The sequence below is a fragment of the Miniopterus schreibersii genome (genome assembly GCF_964146895.1).
Source record: "Miniopterus schreibersii genome assembly, chromosome: 4".
Taxonomy (NCBI): Eukaryota; Metazoa; Chordata; class Mammalia; order Chiroptera; family Miniopteridae; genus Miniopterus; species Miniopterus schreibersii.
Genome location: NC_138105.1, coordinates 65415948 through 65435854, shown reverse-complemented (window position 1 = coordinate 65435854; position 19907 = coordinate 65415948). Strand labels below are relative to the sequence as shown.

At 51.2% G+C, this 19907-nt stretch overlaps 1 protein-coding gene across 1 annotated transcript; it reads right to left on the bottom strand.

Moving 5' to 3' along the window:
* Nucleotides 1–247: 247 nt before the first annotated feature.
* THOP1 (thimet oligopeptidase 1) lies at nt 248–19498 on the bottom strand. Its single transcript, XM_081134583.1, has 13 exons — nt 19221–19498; nt 16217–16429; nt 13174–13322; nt 11931–12038; nt 10215–10317; nt 7415–7575; nt 5634–5769; nt 4785–5151; nt 4322–4523; nt 2512–2698; nt 2163–2291; nt 1215–1351; nt 248–757 (listed from the first exon to the last, which is right to left on the bottom strand). The coding sequence occupies exons 1-13, from the start codon at nt 19234–19236 to the stop codon at nt 602–604; spliced, it is 2064 nt and encodes a 687-aa protein (XP_080990709.1). The 5' UTR covers nt 19237–19498; the 3' UTR covers nt 248–601.
* Nucleotides 19499–19907: the final 409 nt, after the last annotated feature.

Sequence of the window (19907 nt, the reverse complement as noted above, 5' to 3'; positions counted from 1 at the left end):
TCTCCTCTGCTGCACTCACTCCAACAGCTCAGCGGTATCTCAGTGACCCACACGGGTCATAATGTGGAACACACCAGAACATTCCAGTGCAGAAAGAACAGCCTTCAACTGTCTGTGTCCCCAGCCTGAGGGCTGATTGCCAAGTTCAGGGCTTAATAGGAACAGCAGAACTCATCACAAGTGTGAAAACCAATGTTCCACTATTCTGTGGCAGAAAGGACAGGCATCAGAGAACAGGCCAGCACTCTTTTTCCTTTTTTTTTAATGGCTGAATTTCAAAGAACCCATCCCTTACCTAGGACAAATTCCCAGGAAGGGGCTATATTAGTGCAACAAAGGAAGCCTTGACTGGACACAAGAGCTCCCCAGACATCTTAAGGACAAGCTCTCCTCAGCCTAGGCTGGCCACCAAGTGGGGGTCATGGACACTGGCTGTGAGAAATGATCAGCGAGAATGGCCCCTCTCTCACCCTGCCCCACCCTCCCCAGGATGCCGAGCTGGAGGCCACCATCTCCCACCCCGTTTCCAGGGTGGGAGCTAAGGCACCAGGGCAGCGGGAGCTGGAGCCCCCATCCAGGGCTGGCAGGATCCCTGGGCAGATCAGCAGGCCAGCAGCTCGCTGCCCTCCACCTGTAGGCCTTTGCTCAGGAGGAAGGCATCCTGCTTGGGGTCACGACCCAGGAAGAGCTTCAGCATGATGCTGGCATCCTCAGAGCCACCTGGTCTCAGGATGCAGCTTCTATAGTCCAAGCCGACCTGCAGAGGGGAAGAGAGGTGGGGCTGGTTAAGGGCCCTCAAATATCCCTTCCTGGTTCCCAGTGGGCCTATGGGTGCCTACATCAGCATCACAAGGGAGCACGTGCTGAGACTTCGATGGGGATCTCAGAGCGAGTGTGCAAGTGTGTGTACATGTGTGCATGCAAATGCCTGTGTGCAAGACTTCATGTGCACATGAACGTGCATGCAGGAACCTCGTCCTTCAGGACAAGGGTGGCTGAGCCTCTGCTGTGACTAAACAAAAGGATGGAAAATTGGCCAAGCCCCTAGCCCCAGAGGGTCTCAGGTGGAGCCCTGAAGGGCTAAAGGAGGGCCCAACTCTGCCCCAGCATCCTGCTCTATAGGGGCTGGCTGCACAGGCACTCAGGCCTGAGGCCAAGGACAACTGTTCTTGGTCCTAGGCAGTGGGGGGCATCATTCAAAATCTTCCCCTCACCTTGCCATTGAGGACGCCCTCCTGCTTGAAGCGCGTGTGGAACATGTCCATGGAGTACACCTCGCTCCACAGGTAGCCATAGTACTGTGCGTCATAGCCGCCCGCCAAGTGGCCGAAGGTCGCAGGCATGTTGGTCCCTGGGCAGACACATGAGGCTATTGCTATGCCCTGGCCTGATCCCTGACTCCCCATCATGAGAGGGGGCTTCAAAGCAGCCACATGAGACATACTACCCCCCACCCAGAAGGGGGAAACTGCCCTGACACTTCCAGAAAGCAGAGGCCAGGTGATTTGGCTAAAGGAACTCAATCAACCTTTGCCTGCGAGCTGCTGAAGCGCAGAGGGCTCACCTGGAGCATGTTCAACAATGCTAGCTGCCACAGTGTCAGGGTTCAACGTGGGGAGACCCTGAGGTAAGTCAAGGCTCTCTCACACAATAGAGAACATGCCTTGAATGAAACACTTTTGAAGGGTTTTTTAAATGCTCATGAAACAGTAAACCAATGCAACACTATACATTAAATCTCAATTACCTTTATGTATGTACAAGTACACACATGCACTTGGAGGATACACATCAAAACCTTAACTACTGTCATCCCCAGGGTATAAGATAACTTGTCTTTTCTGTACCTCCCAGGCTTTTCACAAAGCAATGTGTGGGAGGTCACCCCAAGGAAGCGCATGAAGGCGCTGTGGAGATGGAAGGGACACATAGTCAGTGAGGAAAGATAAAGCCGCCCACACCAACTGTCCATCAGGCTCCACAGCTGGAGCCAACCAAGGACCTAGGAATGCAAAGCAGAAGTGAGACCATGAGCCCCCTGCTTCTCTCAGGTCAGCCAAACTTATAATCTGTCCCAACTCTCTTCATGTGGCACTAGGTCTTTTTTGACCCAGAGAATAGACCCCTAACCTCTAAGGTGGGCCAGGCTCACAAGCAGCTACCTGGTGTGGCTGGGACCCCAAGGATCTCCTGGCAGAGGCGGGCATACTCCTCAGCTGGGTCTGCGGCCTTCTGTGTGTGCAGGGCCTGGTCTACCTTGGCCAAGACAATCTGGCGCAGGTTGAAGAGACCTAGTCGGGAGGAAGGAGATGGGAGGCTGGCACTATGCTCTCCCCAATGCTCCAGTCAGGGTGGTCCAGAAATCTCCACAGGCATACTGGGGTGTCACAGGCTGCAGCACGGGCATCAAGGACTCCCCTCTTTCAGACCTCAAGGACTGAAGAAGGATGGGGACTAGAGGTGGTCCCAGGGCTGGTGGGGGCCTCAGAGGTGAGGTGCGGTGGGGCACACCTGTGTTGGCCTGCCGGGACTTGATGAGCTTCTCCAGCAGCTCCTGGGGGATGGCGCTGCCTGTCCTGTAGTGCTGCGACATCCTGAGCAGTGGCTCCTTCTCCCACACCCAGTTCTCCAGCATCTGCGAAGGCGCCTCCACAAAGTCACGCTCCACATGCGTCCCACTGAACATGGCAAACTCTGCCTGTGGAGACAGGGCAAAGAGCCCAGGAATGCTGTACCCTGCTCGGCCAGCTCCCACCCACCCGGCCTTATCTGGGCGCACAGGTACCTGGTACCCTAAGCACACCTCGGTGAGTGGATAACATCCTAGGCATGGGTCCTTCCTTCCCCAGACTATGATGCCTGGCCAAGGATGGGGACAACTGAGTTTCCCTGGGGAGCTGCTGGCTGATCTGTCTCAGACAGGGACACACAGGGAGATAAAGAGCACGCATGGCCCTGCTGGTCACCCAGGTTCTGTTTCCCACCCATGAAGTGAACGCTTTCAAAAAGCCTGTACCCCAAAAATGCCAAGGCCTGGAAACAGTGGAATCTGATGACAGATGTTGGAAGGTGCACTGTATTTTGTCCACTTTTGTGTCTGAAATTTTTCCTGAAAAATACCACTTGATCCACTGCAGCCAAAACCTAGGTCTGGCAGCTAACTGGCCAAACAAGCTGCTGAGTGATTTAAGGCAGCCCTGTCCTGGCCCAAGATGAAGCAGGGAATCCAGAAGAGGACACATGGCTGGTCGTTCTTATTCAGATTCCATATTTGTGAACTGTGACTCACTAAGCTTTATAGCCCCCAAATCAACACACCACGGCATTTGCATGGTCATTCAACACTGCCTTCTGGTTTCAGCTGACTGTAATGCACCCTTTTCACAGTCTACTGAGTGCCCTGTTTGTTGCACATTTCTGGTTTTGTGGGTGATTTCAATGTTCAAAATGGCCCTCAAATGTGGTGCTGGCTAGTGACCTTGAGTAAAAGAAGGCTGAGGGCCCAGAATACCCAGGTGAGTCCTTTCTCTGCCACTGAGTGCCTATTTGGGGAAGTTACTTCAACTTCCTAAGCCTCTGTGTCTCCATCCAGAGGGGACAGCACCCCTGGACCTCCTCACTGGGCTCAGTGAGTGTTCAGTGAGCCAGGCTCTGTGTCTGGGTCCTGCAGCCTGTGCTCTGGCTGTTATCGCTGGCTTTCACAGGATCCTGCAATGTTTCTTAATGTGAGCTAACAGGTGAGGAGGCTGGCATGCACACCATTCTAGGCATGTTACATCTGTAATTATCTTCACTAATCTAACAACTCTCTGAGAGCTATTATGGACTGATTGTGTCCCCCCAAAATTTATACATTGGAGTCCTAACCCCCAGGACCTCAGAATATGACTATATTTGGAGATGGGATCTTTAAGAGGTGATTAATGAGGTCACTAGGGTGAGCCCTGATCCAATACAACTGTGTCTTATAAGAAACAGAGATCAGGACACAGACACACACAGAGGGACAACCATATGAGAACATGTGAAAAAGATAGCATCTACACACCAAGGAGAGAGACCTCAGAGAAACCAACCCTGCCAACATATTGGCCTCAGACTTCTAGCCTCCAGCACCAGGACAACATACATTTCTGTTGTTTAAGCCACCCCTGTGGGGCTTTGTGATAGAAACTGATACAAGAGGGTATTACCATATCCATAGTAATGTCACATGAAGAATCCAACACGGAGAAAACTGCCTCCAGGCCCACTAACTACCAGGTGTAGGTGGGTACCCCTGCCCTTCCAACCCCCATCCAGCCCCTGGCCCCTTGCCCACCTGAGAGCAGAGCTGGTGCATCACATGCCCAAACTCATGGAAGTAGGTCTCCACCTCATCATGCTGCAGCAGGGAGGGGGCGTCTGGGGTGGGCTTGGTGAAGTTGGCCACCATGGCCGCAATGGCGATCTGGCGGCTCCCATCCTGACGCAGACAGCCTGGCTGCAGGCCAAAGCAGGCTGCGTGCCCATACTTGCCTTCCCTGGAGAGTGTCGGGGGAGAAGGGGGGGCGGGCAGGGTCAGGCCTGGCTGGGGCCGTCTGCTCTGCTTGCTGACTGGCCGAGGGGTAGTGACCCCAGGCCGTTCCCCAATTCTGCCCCTCCTTGACCCTGTATCCCTCAATCAACCCATCTGCCAGCTGAGGCTAATAGACACACTGAAGGGCGCTCAGCAGAGGAGTGAGCACCCACATCCCAAATGGTATGAACACTCCCTCCACCCTCCCGCCCCAGCTTACACGCACCGGGGGTAGAGGTCCAAGTAGAATTTCCCGATGACTGTTCCTGAGGCCGTGTCCCTTACTGAGTATAGCTTCACATCTTCGTGCCACACTGTTGTGTGCTCCTCCAGGTCAAAGGTCAGCCCCAGCAACTCCTGGTAGATGCCCAGCAGCCCCCTGGTGACCACCTGCATAGGGAAGTACTCCTTGAGCAGGTTCTGGTCCACATTGTAGCACGTCTCCTCCACCTGGTTCATGTAGTAGCGCATGTCCCAGGCATTGATCCGCCCATCGAAGTCCAGGCCCCGCTTCTCACACTCGGCCTTCTTCAGCTCCAGGATCACTGCCCGCTCCTGCTCCCCAAGGGGCTTTAGCTTCTGGGCCAGCTCGTCTGGGGGTACAGAGGGGAAAGACAAGACTACCTCCCTGCAGCAGGCACACCAAAGCTACCCATGCTCACCCCCGCCACAGCCAACTCCCAACACGCTGACCTTAGCTTTCTCTAGCTGTCTGGGCCCTGGTGCCCCACGTGGGAAGGATGGGCCTGAGACAAAAGCCTGACGGAGGCCAGCGCCATATCACCTCACAGCAGCCCCAGGAGAGGTCATAGGTCTCATTTCACAAGGAGGGAACAACAGCCACATGTGAGTTGCTTGTCCAGAGCCTCACACCCAGAAGGGCAGAGCTGGGCCAGTTACAGGCCCTGCCTTGGAGCCCCAATGCTCATTTGTTAGATTAGGATCTCTCAGGTCAAATATAGGGGTCAGAGGAGTCATCAGGATGCCCACCTCAGGGCGGACAGAATAGAGCTCTCAAAAGCACCATCTTGTCACCATCAAGAACAGCACACGGGAGTGGAGGAAGGCCAGTTACCTAGGAAAGTGGCCACTGTCTGGCTGGTCTTGGCCATGTTCATCTCCAGGACGTAGTCAGCATGCGTGCTGAAGCCCAGCAGGCTGGATTTCTGGGCCCGCAGGGTCACCAGCTCTCTGAGGATGGCACAGTTCTCCTGGAACCAACAAGTGAGCAGGCCTGTGGGTGCCACTCCCACCACGTGGGGATCCCAGGCCAGTATCTCGCTACCCTAATGGGTCTCAGCAGCTGCAGGGCTTCTCAGGCCCCTGGTTGGCACAGCTCTGGAACATCTACTTTCCCTCCCCCCTCCTGCCCTTGACCTAGATCTCTACACACTTGGCTATAAGCCCTCAGGTCCCTTTTGGAAACACAAAGGGTGTGAACAGTGAAGGGTTCTGAAGCTGAGTGGAATGCAGTGTTGAGACTGGGGCTCTCCAGGATGGCCTCCAGGGGGGCACTGCGCACTGGGATGCCCCCATTGAGCAAGGCCTGGTCCAGGGCTCAAGGCTGCACCACATCTCTACTGGGACCTCAGAGCAGCCGACCCAGCCAACCAAACTCATGGGGCCAACACAAAATGAAACCTGTCTGATTCATTTGCAAGGAAAGACAGAGGTGCATTCAGAACAGAACACTCCTGCTGGCACGACTGGTCCACAGGAAAACAAATTATGACTGGGAAGTTGAGTGGAGAGCTTTCAGTCACATGAGGGGACTCAAAGCTGGTGGCCAGCAGTGCCAGGCAGCATGCCATATCCCCTGGGGCCTGGAACTCTGCCTGCCCCCAGTTCTTCCTCTCAGGTCAAGTCTGGGGGACAGGATGGGAATGAAGACAAGAGGGTGCCAACCCCCATCCAGTCCTGAGCAGCCAACAGGTCTGTGGCTCAAGCTCTCGACATTCTAAATTCACTGCTGACCTGGATAAAGCAGCACACCCCCATCAGAACTGCAACTCTTGACTCTAGGACAAGACACCTCCATTTCTAAAGGCCGTCAGTGACCACCTGTGTGTGCACTGCCTCCTCCAGGGCTACATCTCAGATTCTGTTGTGGAAACCCAAGTTATCTTCAGACTAAAGTGGTCTGTTTTCAGTCCAGAAAGTGGAGAACAGAAGATTTTGCCACATGCACTTCCTGTTACCCTGTGACCTCCAGCTGGTGGCTCCTTTGTGCCGGCCACATGAGCACCAGTGATGTCACAGCAGGGAGCATGAAGGGACCCCCTCCCACCACCCCATCTGTTTGAGAGGCTAAACAAGAGTTGTTCGGAGGCCACACTGGAGTGTGGACACAAACACAAGCGCCCATGTGGGAATGGACATAGTGCTGAGGCGACACCCAGGGCCATGGCCAGAAGCCCAGGCCCCACACAAGCTGCTGAATAGCAGAGAGCAAAGCCAAGTGTTTGAGTTTGGGAAATGAAAAAGCCACCTAAAGCTAAGGCAGAGGCATGGGAGACAGCTGAAGAAAAGAGGACGTCGGGATTTATGTGGAAGCAGATGCACAACAGGAGCAGCATAAGTTTGGGACAGACGCTCTAACTCCTGCTCTGTGTGACCCTGGGACAGAGCCAGACCCAGTGGGATGATCTACAGGCACCACCAAGTTCACTGAGGGCCTCCCCGGTCCCTGGACCTAGCCCAGTAGACAATGGGTGATTCTTTGCAGGCACAGCCACTGAGGCAACTCACACCGGCACTGATTAGACAGACCAGCACTGCCAGGTTCCAGACAAGAATTTCGAGGACAGACCCCTCAGGCGGATTCCCCACAGCCAGACCCTGGCACCATCTTCTCACCTCCTTGCACCGACAATTGAAGGCTTCCTCCACTTTCCTTCTCGTCTCAGGTACATGGCATTTCTTCAGGAGGGGAAAATAGTGAGGGTACTTGAGGGTGACTTTGAATTTCTCATCCTCAGTCTTTTCCAGAGAGTTCAGGAAGTCCTCAGGAAGCCCTCCTATGAACCAAATTAGGGGGGCTTTTAAAGGCCAGTACACAGACAAGGTGGGAAGGGGTGGGCTAGGAATGGGAGCCAGAAGGGAGCACCAGGCTCGGTCTCCCCTCCACATTCTGGGATTCTGGCTGCTCATCCCCCAGCCTGAACCCCAAAGTGAAGATATCAAGGACTTGCCCACCTCAGAAATCTGCTACCATACGCATCAGGACTCCCTTGAGGAAGAAAAGCTAGAGTCAGCTGGACCCTTGGACAGGGTGGGCTTCCCAGGGCTGCAGTCTCCTCCTGTGTCCTTTCTCAATAAATGACACCAAATGAACAGAAACTACCTGGCAGCCCTGACTATTGGACAGCAACCCCCATCCCAGAGGACCACACTGCTGCTACAGCCTCCCACCTGGTCCCCTGCTCCTGACCTGTTCTTCCATGACATAGATCTGCCCTTTGGACTGGGCACCTTCAGGCTCCCACCTCACGGGGAAAGGATGGAATGAGCCTAGAACATCTTGTGCCAAAAAGAAGGTGCTCAAAGACTAACAGGGACATGGCAAGCTAGAATTAGCCCCTTGAGGTCAAACTGGGACAGTCTGAGCATCAATGTCAGTAGTGACAGCGGTAGACTATAACCCATTGAATAAAATAGGATCTATAGTGCACACTATATAGATAAATCAATAAATAAGTGGGGGGAAGGAAAAGCTCTGACTTATGAGAAAACCAACTAACAAATGAACAAAGATTGATGGAGTTAGAAAGTCACCCACAGGGTCTACGGCCATACCACCCTGGACGCGCCTGATCTCGTCTGATCTCAGAAGTTAAGGGTCGGGCCTGGTTAGTATTTGGATGGGAGAAAGTCACCGATGGATGCTATAACCAGTGAGTGGAAATGTGATAAGCAGAGGTCTCAAAGCTACTCTTGAGAAATTGCTGATTATGAAGGGAAAACTGGTAATGTTACAATGGTGACACCTGGCAGACAATCACCTAATCAAGTGATTAAGATTCAGGAAAAAAAAAAAGGATAGAGAGATACATCATCTATATTTTTGTAAAATAACACCAAGTATCTCTTTTGCAACCAGAAAAAAACAAACAAGTGCCACAATTTTGCTCAACCAGACCTGCAGCAGCGCCAGACCTTGCCAGACTCGCCAGACATGTCCCAGCCACTGTTACTGCCCCCATCCAGCAAGACACGGTCTCTGAGGCTAGGCTGGACAAACAATAATCTGCTCCACGTGCTGGGATTCCAGCTGCCCACACAGGAGGCCAGTCTGACACAGCGAGGCCCTTGGGCTGGACAAACAGACAGCAAAGCAGTCCCATGGACAGTGAGGTTGAGCAGATTGGTTTGCTGAATTCCAAAGACCTGGGATGCCCCCTTGGCCAGGAAACACAGCAGCTGTTCTTAAATGTCAGGAGCCACATAATGGAACTTGCTGCCTGGGACACAATGAATAAGGGGGAATGAATAAGAATGAGGGGTGGCAGGGTATAGGGCTGATCAGTCTGTAAGCACTTGTTCCAAAAAACACATGTCCATGGGTCTCTGTGTAGTGCAGCCACCTTCAATGAGAACCCTGAGTCCTGGCCACCTTCAAGGCAAAGGCTATTGGACTCAGAGCTGGATCATACATAACATGACCCCACATTGCACTACACACAACTAGTTAGAATACACAGCCTCATCAGAGCCCCTCACAGGATGCAGCACAGCCACTGGCCTGGTTTTAAAAACTGTCAATGTTGGGAAAGATGGGAAAAAGTCTGCAAAAGGCTGAGGAACTGTTCGACAGGAAAGGAGCCTGGCAAGACACAAAAACTAACTGGATCCCGATGGGAGAGAGAGAAAACCCTGGAGAGAGCTGATGTGGGGAAGCCCATCTGCACTCTCCACAAAACTGTTCTCTGTTCTGTTTCCTGAGTGCGAGATCTACACCAATGATGCAGGAGAATGTCCCTATTTCTGCTGAAGTGTCACGAGGCTGACAAGTAACTCTCCAAGGTTCAGAAACAATACACGTACAAGTATCAACAGGAAGGAGGGGAAGCAGACCACTAGCAGAAGGTGAGGATAGGTGAAGTGCGCAGGGCTTTCCACAGCACCATTCTTGTAATTTTCGCATAGGTGAGAAACTTTTCAAAACAAAACATTCAGGGAAAGAGAAGTAGAGAAAAGAGTAAAAACTAGAAAGGACACCTAAGCCCCAACACTTCAAAATTTCCATGTACAGCCAGGCTTGGGAACCACTAACTCAGTCTATCCCCTTCATTTTGTAAGATTTTAAAAAATAAAAATAATAATGAAGGGTAGGGTGTGGATCTCAGAGGTGACCTCCCAAATGACTCACTGGCAAGGCCGAGTCTGCTACCCGCTGCTCCCACATCCTTGCCCAGGCTCCCGCCACTGCCTCAAGACATCTCCCATCAGGGTCAGAATCTCAATAGACAGAACACGGCCATCTCCAAGGAAGGATCTAGAACCTTAGTTTCCAAAACACCAAATGCTCTGGAATGGTCAGACAAATGCCTCAACCTCCAAGGGAGGAGGCAGTGGCCCTGGAGGGTCTCCCCAAGACCATGACCCTGAGACTGTGGCTGTCAACATGGCTACCTTTCCCACACAGCCCACCACGTACCCAACTCCTCTCGTGTAAATGGCAGGAAGGTCGTGTCCTCATTCAGGTTCTTATTGAAGTCAATGCACAGGAGACTCAGCTTCTTCTTTATGCCTTTGATTTTCTGAAGGAGAGAAGAGTCGTAAAGGGGAGCACCACCCTTAAGATACCCCCAGGGTTGGGGCTCCCCCTGACAGGAAAAGAGGCAGATAAGGTAGGAAAAACAAGGGGTTTTTGGAACAAGCACCTGTCTGCTGTGCTGAGCAACCTTGTGACCCAAGGACTCAAGGGGTGTCCATATCTATTTGGGTTCCTGGCCAAAAGCATTCTGGACCCACCCTCCTACTGAGGAATTATCCCCAGAGACTGCAGCTTAAGCTTTTGGACATCTAAACAGAGTTCAATGTTCATCTTTTCAGGGTCCATCTGGTTTTTAGAAACAGTTAAAAATAGACCCATCTGGATGAGGGAGTGACGCAGGGGCACAAAGTAAGTGCCTGGGCCCAGGGTGTGAGTCCTTTGGAAACCCCAGCGCTGCCTGGTATGGGAGAAAAGGGAACAAGGGTAAAGGCAGACACCACACTTATCAACCACAGGACTGGGAGCAAGTGTTGCCCTCTCGGCCTCAGTTCCTAGCTGGAAGACAGGGGACACCTGAAATGTGTATTTGGACTTGGCCTCGTTCCTGACACATGGCTCCTAAAACCCTTGGCATTTGCTAAGTGAAAAAGCAAGTGAAAAAGGTCCAGGGGCACAAAAGTGACAGGAGCCCCTTGCAACCACGGCTGAGTTTATGTTAATGAGCCCACTTTCGAAAAGCCGCAGAACCACAGGATGGGTCGAACTTTAGTCTTACCTCATTCCTCACCTTCTGGGAGGGGAGAGGGGCTGGAGGTTGGAGGTTGAAATCAGTCCCCAAGGGTGAATGATTTAATCAATCATGCTTATGTAATGAACCCTCCCAAAAGGATGGGGCTCAGAAAGCTTCCCAGGTTGGTGAACACATGTAGATGTGAGGAGAGAAGCATACCTAGGGAAGGCATGGAAGCTCCAAGCCTCTTCCCCTTACCTTGGCCTGTGCACTTCTTCCATCTGCTATTCCTGAGTTATGACCTTTTACACTAAACCAGTGATCTTGTGAGTAATGGGTTCCTCTGAGTTCTGCAAGCCGCTTTAGGAAATTAATTGAATCTAAGGAGGGGGCAATGGGAACCTCCAATTTACAGCACAGGTAACAACTTGGAGTCTGAAATAGGGGCAGTCCTGTGGGGTTGAGCCCTGAACATCTGGGACCTGATGCCCTTTCCCGGTAGACAGTGTCAGGACAGAGTTAAAGTGTAAGGCACCCAGCTGGTGTCAGAAAGTTCCTTCATGTGAGATCCTCACACATCTGGTGTCAGGAGTGAAGCCGTGCTGTAGCACTGTACTGAGGGTGGAGGAGTAAGTTTTTCCGTAATACTATCGCAGCAAACTCATGGGGATAACTGGATAAGGTGGGACGCAGGGAGGTACCTGATTCATCCTGCACTCTCCTTTGCTGAGGGAGCCCTGTCATCCTGGGGAAGCCCCTCATGATGCTGGAGAACTGAGAGCAGATCAGGTGCAAAGAGAGAGCTGCTTTAGACAGACCTCCCACCACAGAGTTCAGGCAGCAGCAGATGGCATCAGGCCAGAGGCCGGGCCCTCAGATGGGCACAGGAAGGCATGGGCCCCCCTGCCCTCAGAGCTGGTACTCACTTCTTGAGTTTCCTCTGGCAGGTGGAGCCCATTCCTTCGGCCAAGCTTGATCAGTCGTTCCAGGTACCGCAGTGCCTCTGGCCTCAGTGAGTCCTTTTGAACTTTTTCCTAGAATAAGAAAATCAAATTTCTGTTTACAGTGAAAAAATCATGAATAGTGCCAAAGGCTGGGAGGCAGCGAAGAGACCGGTTCACTCAGATGTTGCTGAGGTTAGGTAAAATAGTGCAGCCACTCTGGAAAGCAGTTTGGTGGTTTCTTGAAAAAAGAGGCATACAATGACCATATGACTCAGCAACTGCCCTCCTGGGCATTTAACCCAGAGAATGAAGCCATAAGTCCACAAAGAACCTGCACCCAGATGCTCACTTACTGGCATAGCACAAACTGAGACCAGCCAGAAGGCTTGCACAAGTGAGCACTCCCACAGGAATAAGGTGAGGGGACAATACCCCACTTGTGGAATTAACTTGGGTTCTGCAAAATGTTACCTTAGGAAAATCAGACATAGTGTAGATGAGATCCCTTTGAATAATTTCTCACAACTGCATGTGAGCCTACAATTGTCTCAATAAGAATTTCAATTAAAAAACCAAAACAGTTGTGCATCCCCAGGCCTGTGCCTGCACACGCACCAAACCACATGGGAATGTCTTCCTGATCCTGAGGCCGACATGTCGGCACAATCGAAGGGAAATGGATAAGCGGGATGAAGAGCATCTGTAGTCATCTCTATGAACCCTCTGCCATCATCAGCAAAGGTTCCCATTCCTGCTGAGAGGAGCACAGGCTGGAGATAGAACCCACATTCGTGCTGCGTCACCCAGCACACATCGCTCAACCCTGCTCATCTCACGAGGGAAACAGGATATTATCTCTGAGAAACACCCAACAAGGTCAGAAAAGTGCAATGACATGGTGGATATGGGAAAGATGTAACAAGTCCTAGGTTGTCTGTCATTTTTAAAATGCTTTTTTAAATTCTGGCAAAATAAACATAAAATTTACTACCTTAACCACTTTCAAATGCACAGCTCAGTGGCATTAAGTCCATTCACACTGCTATGCTGCCATCCCTACCATCCATCTCCAAAACTCTTTTCAGCTTTCTGCCTTTTAAAGTCTGGGGAGCAAAATGGTCCAGTTGGAACAGGTGTCAGCCCACTGGTGCCCCTGGAGAGACGGGCCTGCTCCCGGATTTCTACCTGCTGTGTGCCTGGTGGTGTGTCCTCACAGCATCCTCACCTGCAGCCAGACGATCCTCTGGTACACATCCTGCCTCATGCTCATCTCCACATCAAACTCAGACAGCTTCTTGTCTGCCTCTGTGCTGGCTGTGCGAATGTCCTTGGATGGAGAAACATGCTGGGGGAAGTCAAGGATATTCCTCTGAACTAAAATGGGGAGACAATGAGACAACTGTGAAAATGGGTACTGGGTAGAAACCAGCAAGTGCTAGACCTCACACCCCAGGCACAGAACTCATCCCTGTATGTTGATTTGTTCAGTGAATGTTCTCCACACTGGGCTGGGCACCGGAATAGAGAAATGAGCACTGTCACCCATGTCCCTAGGACCTCAAAGTTCAAATAGACACAAATTTAGGTCATGATACTCCAAGCCAAGGAGGATTATAACAGGGAAGTATGACAAGACCAGGAGAGGCTGAAGGGACTCCATTCTAGAAAAAGAACCATGGCTGCTGATGGCTCTTTTATTTATTTTACTTATTTATTGATTTTGAGAGAGAGAGAGAGGGAAGGAGAGGGAGGAGGGGGAAGGGAGATGGAGGGGGGAGGGGGAGAAAGAGACATCAATTTGTTGTTCCACTTATTTATGGTTGATTCTTTATTTTTATTGATTCAGGGTGGGGGGAAAGGAACACTGATCTGTTATCCCACCTATCTACACATTCACCATTGAGTCTCTCTCTTTTTTTTTTTTTACCGGTTGATTCTTATATGTGCCCTGACCAGAGATCAAACCCACAACCTTGGCGTATTGGGATGACACTCTAACCAACTGAGCTACCTGGTCAGGGCCCTGATGAATTTATTTTAAATTCACAAATGATTTTATAATTTACATACCACATTCACACTTTGTTAAATAAAGAAAGGAGTAGCTATAAAATCATAAATTTTAATACAGACTCACGTGACCCAGCAATTCCATCCCTACATATTCACCCACAAGAAATGAAAACATAGGCCTGGCCGGGCGTGGCTCAGTGGTTGAGTATCAACCTAGGATCCAGGAGATTGAGGTTTGATTCCTGGTCAGGGGACATGCCCGGGTTGCGGGCTTGATCCCCAGTTGGGGGGCCATGCAGGAGGCAGCCAATCAATGACTCTCTCATCATTGATGTTTCTGTCTCTCCCTCTCCCTCCCTCTCTCTGAAATCAATAAAGACATATTTAAAAAAAAAAAAAAATGAAAACACAGGTCCATACAGAAACCTATGCACACATGCTCACAGCATCAGGATTCGTAATAACCACATAGTGAAAATAACCCAAATGCCCAATGACAGATGAATGGATAAACAAACGTGATCTATCCACACAGAGGAATATTCCTCAGCCAGGAAAAGGACTGAAGCACTGACGCTCACTACAACATGGATGGACACAACGCTCAGTGAGAGGAGCCAGGCACAAAAGGCCACATATTGTGTAACCCCATTTATGTGAAATGTCCAAAACAGACAAATCCGGAGACAAAGTGGATTCTCGGTTGCTGGGAGAGGGGAAAGGGGCTTCTTTTGGGGGAGGTGACAAAAATATTCTAGAACTAGATAATGGTGATAGTTGGACAACACTGCAAATATATTAAAAACCACTGGGATATATGCTGTAAATGGGTGGAAAAATAGCACACACTTTGCATTGGGGAGACCTGAATTCAAATCACAGTTTGGTCACTTCCATTGTCTGGGCCTATGAAATGGCACCTGGTCTGGGTGCATCTCACTGCACCATGAAGACCTCTGAGGGTGGGATAAGGACTGACCTGCTCAGCTGACTTGTATTAAACTGTGGGACCCTGGGTAGGCCTGATGCCGGCTGCCCAAAAGAGAACAGTGAAAAAAAAGGACACAGCCAGCCTCTGGGTTTGGGATTTATAGACTGACATGCACTGAGTGTAACATCAAAACAGTGCAGAGTGAGGGATTAATCTAGGCAGCCGGCACAGGAAGGTGGGGCCAGGGAAGGGGCTCCTGTGATCACAGATCAGTCTGACATCCATTAAAGCAGAGGGTGAGAACTCCAGGCTAAGAGGGAAGTGAGCAAGTGCAAAGCCATGTGGCTAGGCAGACAGCCCAGGGAGAGTGAGGAGGGCTGAAAGTGCAGGGCTGAAGGCCACAACCAGGGCTCTGGCCTCCAAGAGCACCACAAGTCAATTTTGGTTTTCCTTAAAATTACTCTGGCTACTGAATGGAGAACGGGGTGGAGTGACACCTGATAAGTGGGAATTACCATCCTTCAACCGTTGAGTGCCTCCTGTGAGAGAGAAGAGGGGGAAACTGAGGCCCATCTGCCCAAAGTGGGGAAGGGGAGGCAGAGGCAAGATGCAGAACCCTCACCTCTCGGCCCACCTCTCTTTGCCAGAACACCAGCAAAGCTGACACAGTGAGGCCTCAGGGATACATGAGAATCCTGTAGCAGGGATTCTCAATGGTTCCCCAAAAAAATGACTTTTGCTAGAGATTTGGGGTCAGGGGGTTTCCTGGCTTCACCTCGAGACTTCCCTTGATTTTTTGTCCCCATGCTGTCATCCTCTACAAAGGGGCTCCAGGAAGCAGATGCCATATCTATTTAACTGAGCACCTCACTCCTCCCAAAGGAAATAGGCAGACCCCAAAGAGGAGAGAAAAGCCAGCTGGGGGGGGGGGTGGCATCAGGTTACACAAAGTGCAGGGGGAGGCCTCGGGGAGAAGAAAAGTAAGAGGACCAAGTTCAGTTCTCAGTTCAGTTCTCAAGAGAGAAAACAAATACCCCCTAGGACTAGGAAAGGAGTGAGAAGGGCTCCAGTTTCAAGGCAGGCACCTGAGCTGGATCTCAGAGAGGGGTGCTGTTGTCCCCTCTGGGCCCTCAGATGACATGCTTGTGAGGACCGACTGTCCCAGGTGGCAAAGTGGAGCAGGGTGCTCATGGGAATGGACCACACCTGCTGGGTACCTTTACCCTCGCCAGCACGTTTACCCACCATGACCCCAGGGGATGGGTGGCCCCACCCCAGGGTAAGGGTCCAGGAGCTCCCTGCCCAGATCCTGACCTGGACCTACCTGTGTAGGACACCTCCACGTCAGCCAGGGCCTTGAGCGTACTCTCGTAGGACACATCCTCGAACTTCAGAGAGCCCACCTGGTCATACACGCGCTTGGTCTGCTCCATGAGCTCTGTCGTGAGCTCTGCTATTTGTTGGGCACTCAGGTCCCATCTCAGGTAGTTCACCACAGAGCAGGGGGCTGCCATATCCAGGGCATCTCCTACACAGGCTACACAGAGGACAAAACTCCATACCAAGCATCTGCTTCACATCCAGAATTCTAGAATTAGGGTCAGAGTAACTAGGTGGGAGAGAGGGGAATGAGGAACAGGAGAGGACCACTGTGTCTCTGCAGATGAGCAAGGCCCAAAGGTTTTGTGGGGATGCACAGGTTAACCAGTCCTCTAGAGCACATGATTCTGCTCCCCAGGGGACAATGGATGATGTCTGGGGACATTTGTGGTCACCAGGACTGGAAATGCTACTGCATCAAGTGGGTAGGGGCCAGGGATGCTGCTCAACACCCCACAGTGCTCAGGATGGTCCCCTCACAGAGTGACCTGGCCCCAAACATCAAGTGTGGTGAGGTGGACATTTGGTATACACCTGCATTTCACTCAAAGAATAACTTAATTACAAGGTGCAACTCCCAACCTCCCTGGATGTAAAATGTGACATTTGCACTGTATTACCTTTCTAAAGTAGGGGGAAAATCCTGATTATTGAAATATCCCTAGCCCTGAGAGCTTTTGGATAAGTGACTGTGGTCTGTACTAATAGAAGTCACTTGACAACTTCCGTGTAAGGTTCAGAGTGTAAGATGTTTTGCCCTCTTTCCCTCTGAATTCTGACAGTTCTGCACTCTGCATCCCATTTGCCTGTTTTATGGGTGGGAATCCTGAGATTTGGAGCATTCAAGTCTCCTGCCACAATGATCCCACAGCCAACAAGTGGCAGAGGTGGGGTTCATACCCAAAGTCTGATTCCACTCCCACACTGTGAACTGGTATACTGTACTCACCCCACCTTTGTAAATCTGCACATCTGGTTGTCAGGACTTCCTGTCCCTTTCCCAGGGCTCCACCTTGCAAACCTCTCATCAAGTTCAAACCTCTCATCAAAGTCTACACCTGCCTGATTTTGCACAGCCCATGAGCTAAAAGTGATTTCACATGGGAGGTAGTATGTGGCAGCCAAGTCTAAACCATGTGCCCCTTATAGAGCAGTTTGCTGACCCCTGATCTACATTGTCCACACACTACTGGGTCCTATACAGTAGGTTTTGCCAGCTGATTTTGCCAACTGCTATGCCCAGCCACACTGGCCTTCAGTCTCCAGGGCTTTCCTGCAGCTTGTCTTCTCTGCCCTGAGGCCCTGCCCTGCCAGTCTTCCCTTCCACATTCCTTTCTCAAGGAGGCCCTGCCATGGCATTCCTATAGAACCTGTAGGTCTGGAATGGCTACACCTGTCCCAAATTACTTGTTGAGTTAATGAACAGGGTGGGTGTGGAATGTGTCATAAACAAGAAGGGGCTGCTCCAGGAAACACCCAGCTTTGTGCCTCATTTTCCCCTTCTGGCCAGCCAGGAGTTGAGCAGGGCCAAAGTGGTCCTGGACTCCCCATCTTGTGAACACTGGGGACCTTTGAAAGGTGTGCTAGCTCGGACCTGTATTGGTATCTTTGGGGTAGGGTTTTTGAACAGCACTATTAACATTGGGGGCTGGGTCATTCTATGGGGTAGGGCCGTCCTGGGGATTCTGGGGTGCTGAGCAGCATCCCTGGTCCCCAATCCGTTCGATGCCAGGAACATTCCCAGTCATGACAACCATAGATGTCCCCATTGCCCAGGGTCTCCGAGGGTGGTACAATCATCCTAGCTGAGGACCACTGATATACACTAAGAAGGAAAAAGCTTTTAAGTCAGCACAGGTCAGATTTTCTAGCCAAACTTCGGGGAAATCTTTCTATTTGCAGAGTATTTTAAATTTCAGAAGTGCCAAAAAGGGACTGTAGGTCTGTATTAATTTGGTGGTAAAGAAGGGCTCTAGGAGCTCAGGAAAGGTGGGAGATCCATGTGAGCTAGAAGTGTCAGAAAAACTTCCTGGAGGAGCTAGAATTTGAAAAAATTCAAAAGCACATGCATTCATTCATTCTATAAATATTTACTGATTACCATCTATGTAACCGGTCCCCAAGCTAACAATCCTCCAGCAAACAAGGCAGACAACATTCTCTGCCTTCCTGAGTCCTCCATAACCCTAGTTGTAATTATTATCATTAATACAATTATCAACATCACCATCATAATGAACTGGCGAAAGAATTGGGGAAGGAGAGACGGACGGGCAAGGGAAAATTCCAGGAGGCACTACACAACAACCTGGGCGATTTTCTAAAATACAGTAAACAAGTCACATCGCTCCCAATGAAAACCTGTCCATAGCACCCATTTGCCCTTAAAATAAAAGCTGTCCTCTAGCCAAAATGACGTATTACTCTCCCAAATAAGTTACCCCTGTTCCTGCCTCCCGGCTTTTGCCCTCACGGTCACAGCCAACTTGGATGTTCCTCTGAGGTCTTGGCAGAGAGAGGCTTGTCCCCATCGAGTACAGGCTGAAATGCCACCTCCTCCCAGAAGCCCTCCAGGATGCCCTCTCTAAAAAGTGCCACCAGCCCCGGCACTGACCACTCTCTAAAGCCCTCGCTAGCTTCTTTGCTTGCTGAACGTCTGTCTCCCGCTCTGGAACAGCATCTAGGACTCACAGTCTCTCCCAGAGTCCACCTCAGAACCCGACCCGTCCTTAGCAGAAGGCACATGAAGTTGGCTGAATGAGTGAGGCGCTCGAAAAGCTGGTTCATTCATTCTGCTACCGAGGAGACGAGGACCCCTCTCCAAGGCCCTAGTCACTAGAGGGTCACTGGGCTCCGCTCTAAGGCCCAAGTCAAGACCCCCAAAGGCACGAGGGTGCAGGAGGCGCCCAGGTCCCGCGAGCGGGGCCGCACCGAAAGGTGGCTGGTACCTGCTGGGGGCTTCATGGCGGGCCGGTGTCTACCGCCGGCCTCCTTCTCCACCTGATCCGCGTGGGGCCGCCTCAGCCGCCGGGGCCAGCCAACTCCGTCCGCTCAGTGGACGCCACCGTCACCACTAAGGCACCCACCGCCCGCGCGCCCACTGAACGCTGGGAGGGCGCGTGCTCCCGGGGGTAGGGCGCACGCGCGCCTCAGCTCCACCCACAGTCCGAGCCCCTCTCGGCTCCTTCCACCCACACTGCGCACGCGCGAGCACACTGGGGCGAAAGAGACAGAACGAGGCAGCTGGCGCGTCTGAACGTTTGCGGCTCTCTGCCAGTACTTCGCCTGGGCTTCTAAGTCCCCGGATTAATTGGTACCTGCCTCCTTTCTACCTTAAAAAAAAAGAAAAAGAGAAACGTAAGTAATTAAGTACCACCAAGGAAGCCTCAATAAACGGATCCAGAACTTCTAACAATAGGTGTTTTGGAAGAATGCAGTAACCTGACCTATATCTAGTGCTGCCGGTTAAAACAAAATCTTGAACCGTCTAAGGCACCCAGAAAGAAAATTTTACTAGAATTAAACTTGCAAAAAACTCCCACCTCTTTTATTTCTGCAGAAGAAATTAAAATAATCCATGGCGTTAAATATGCGTGCGATTTAAATAGGATAAAAATGAATCGGAAGAACCCTTC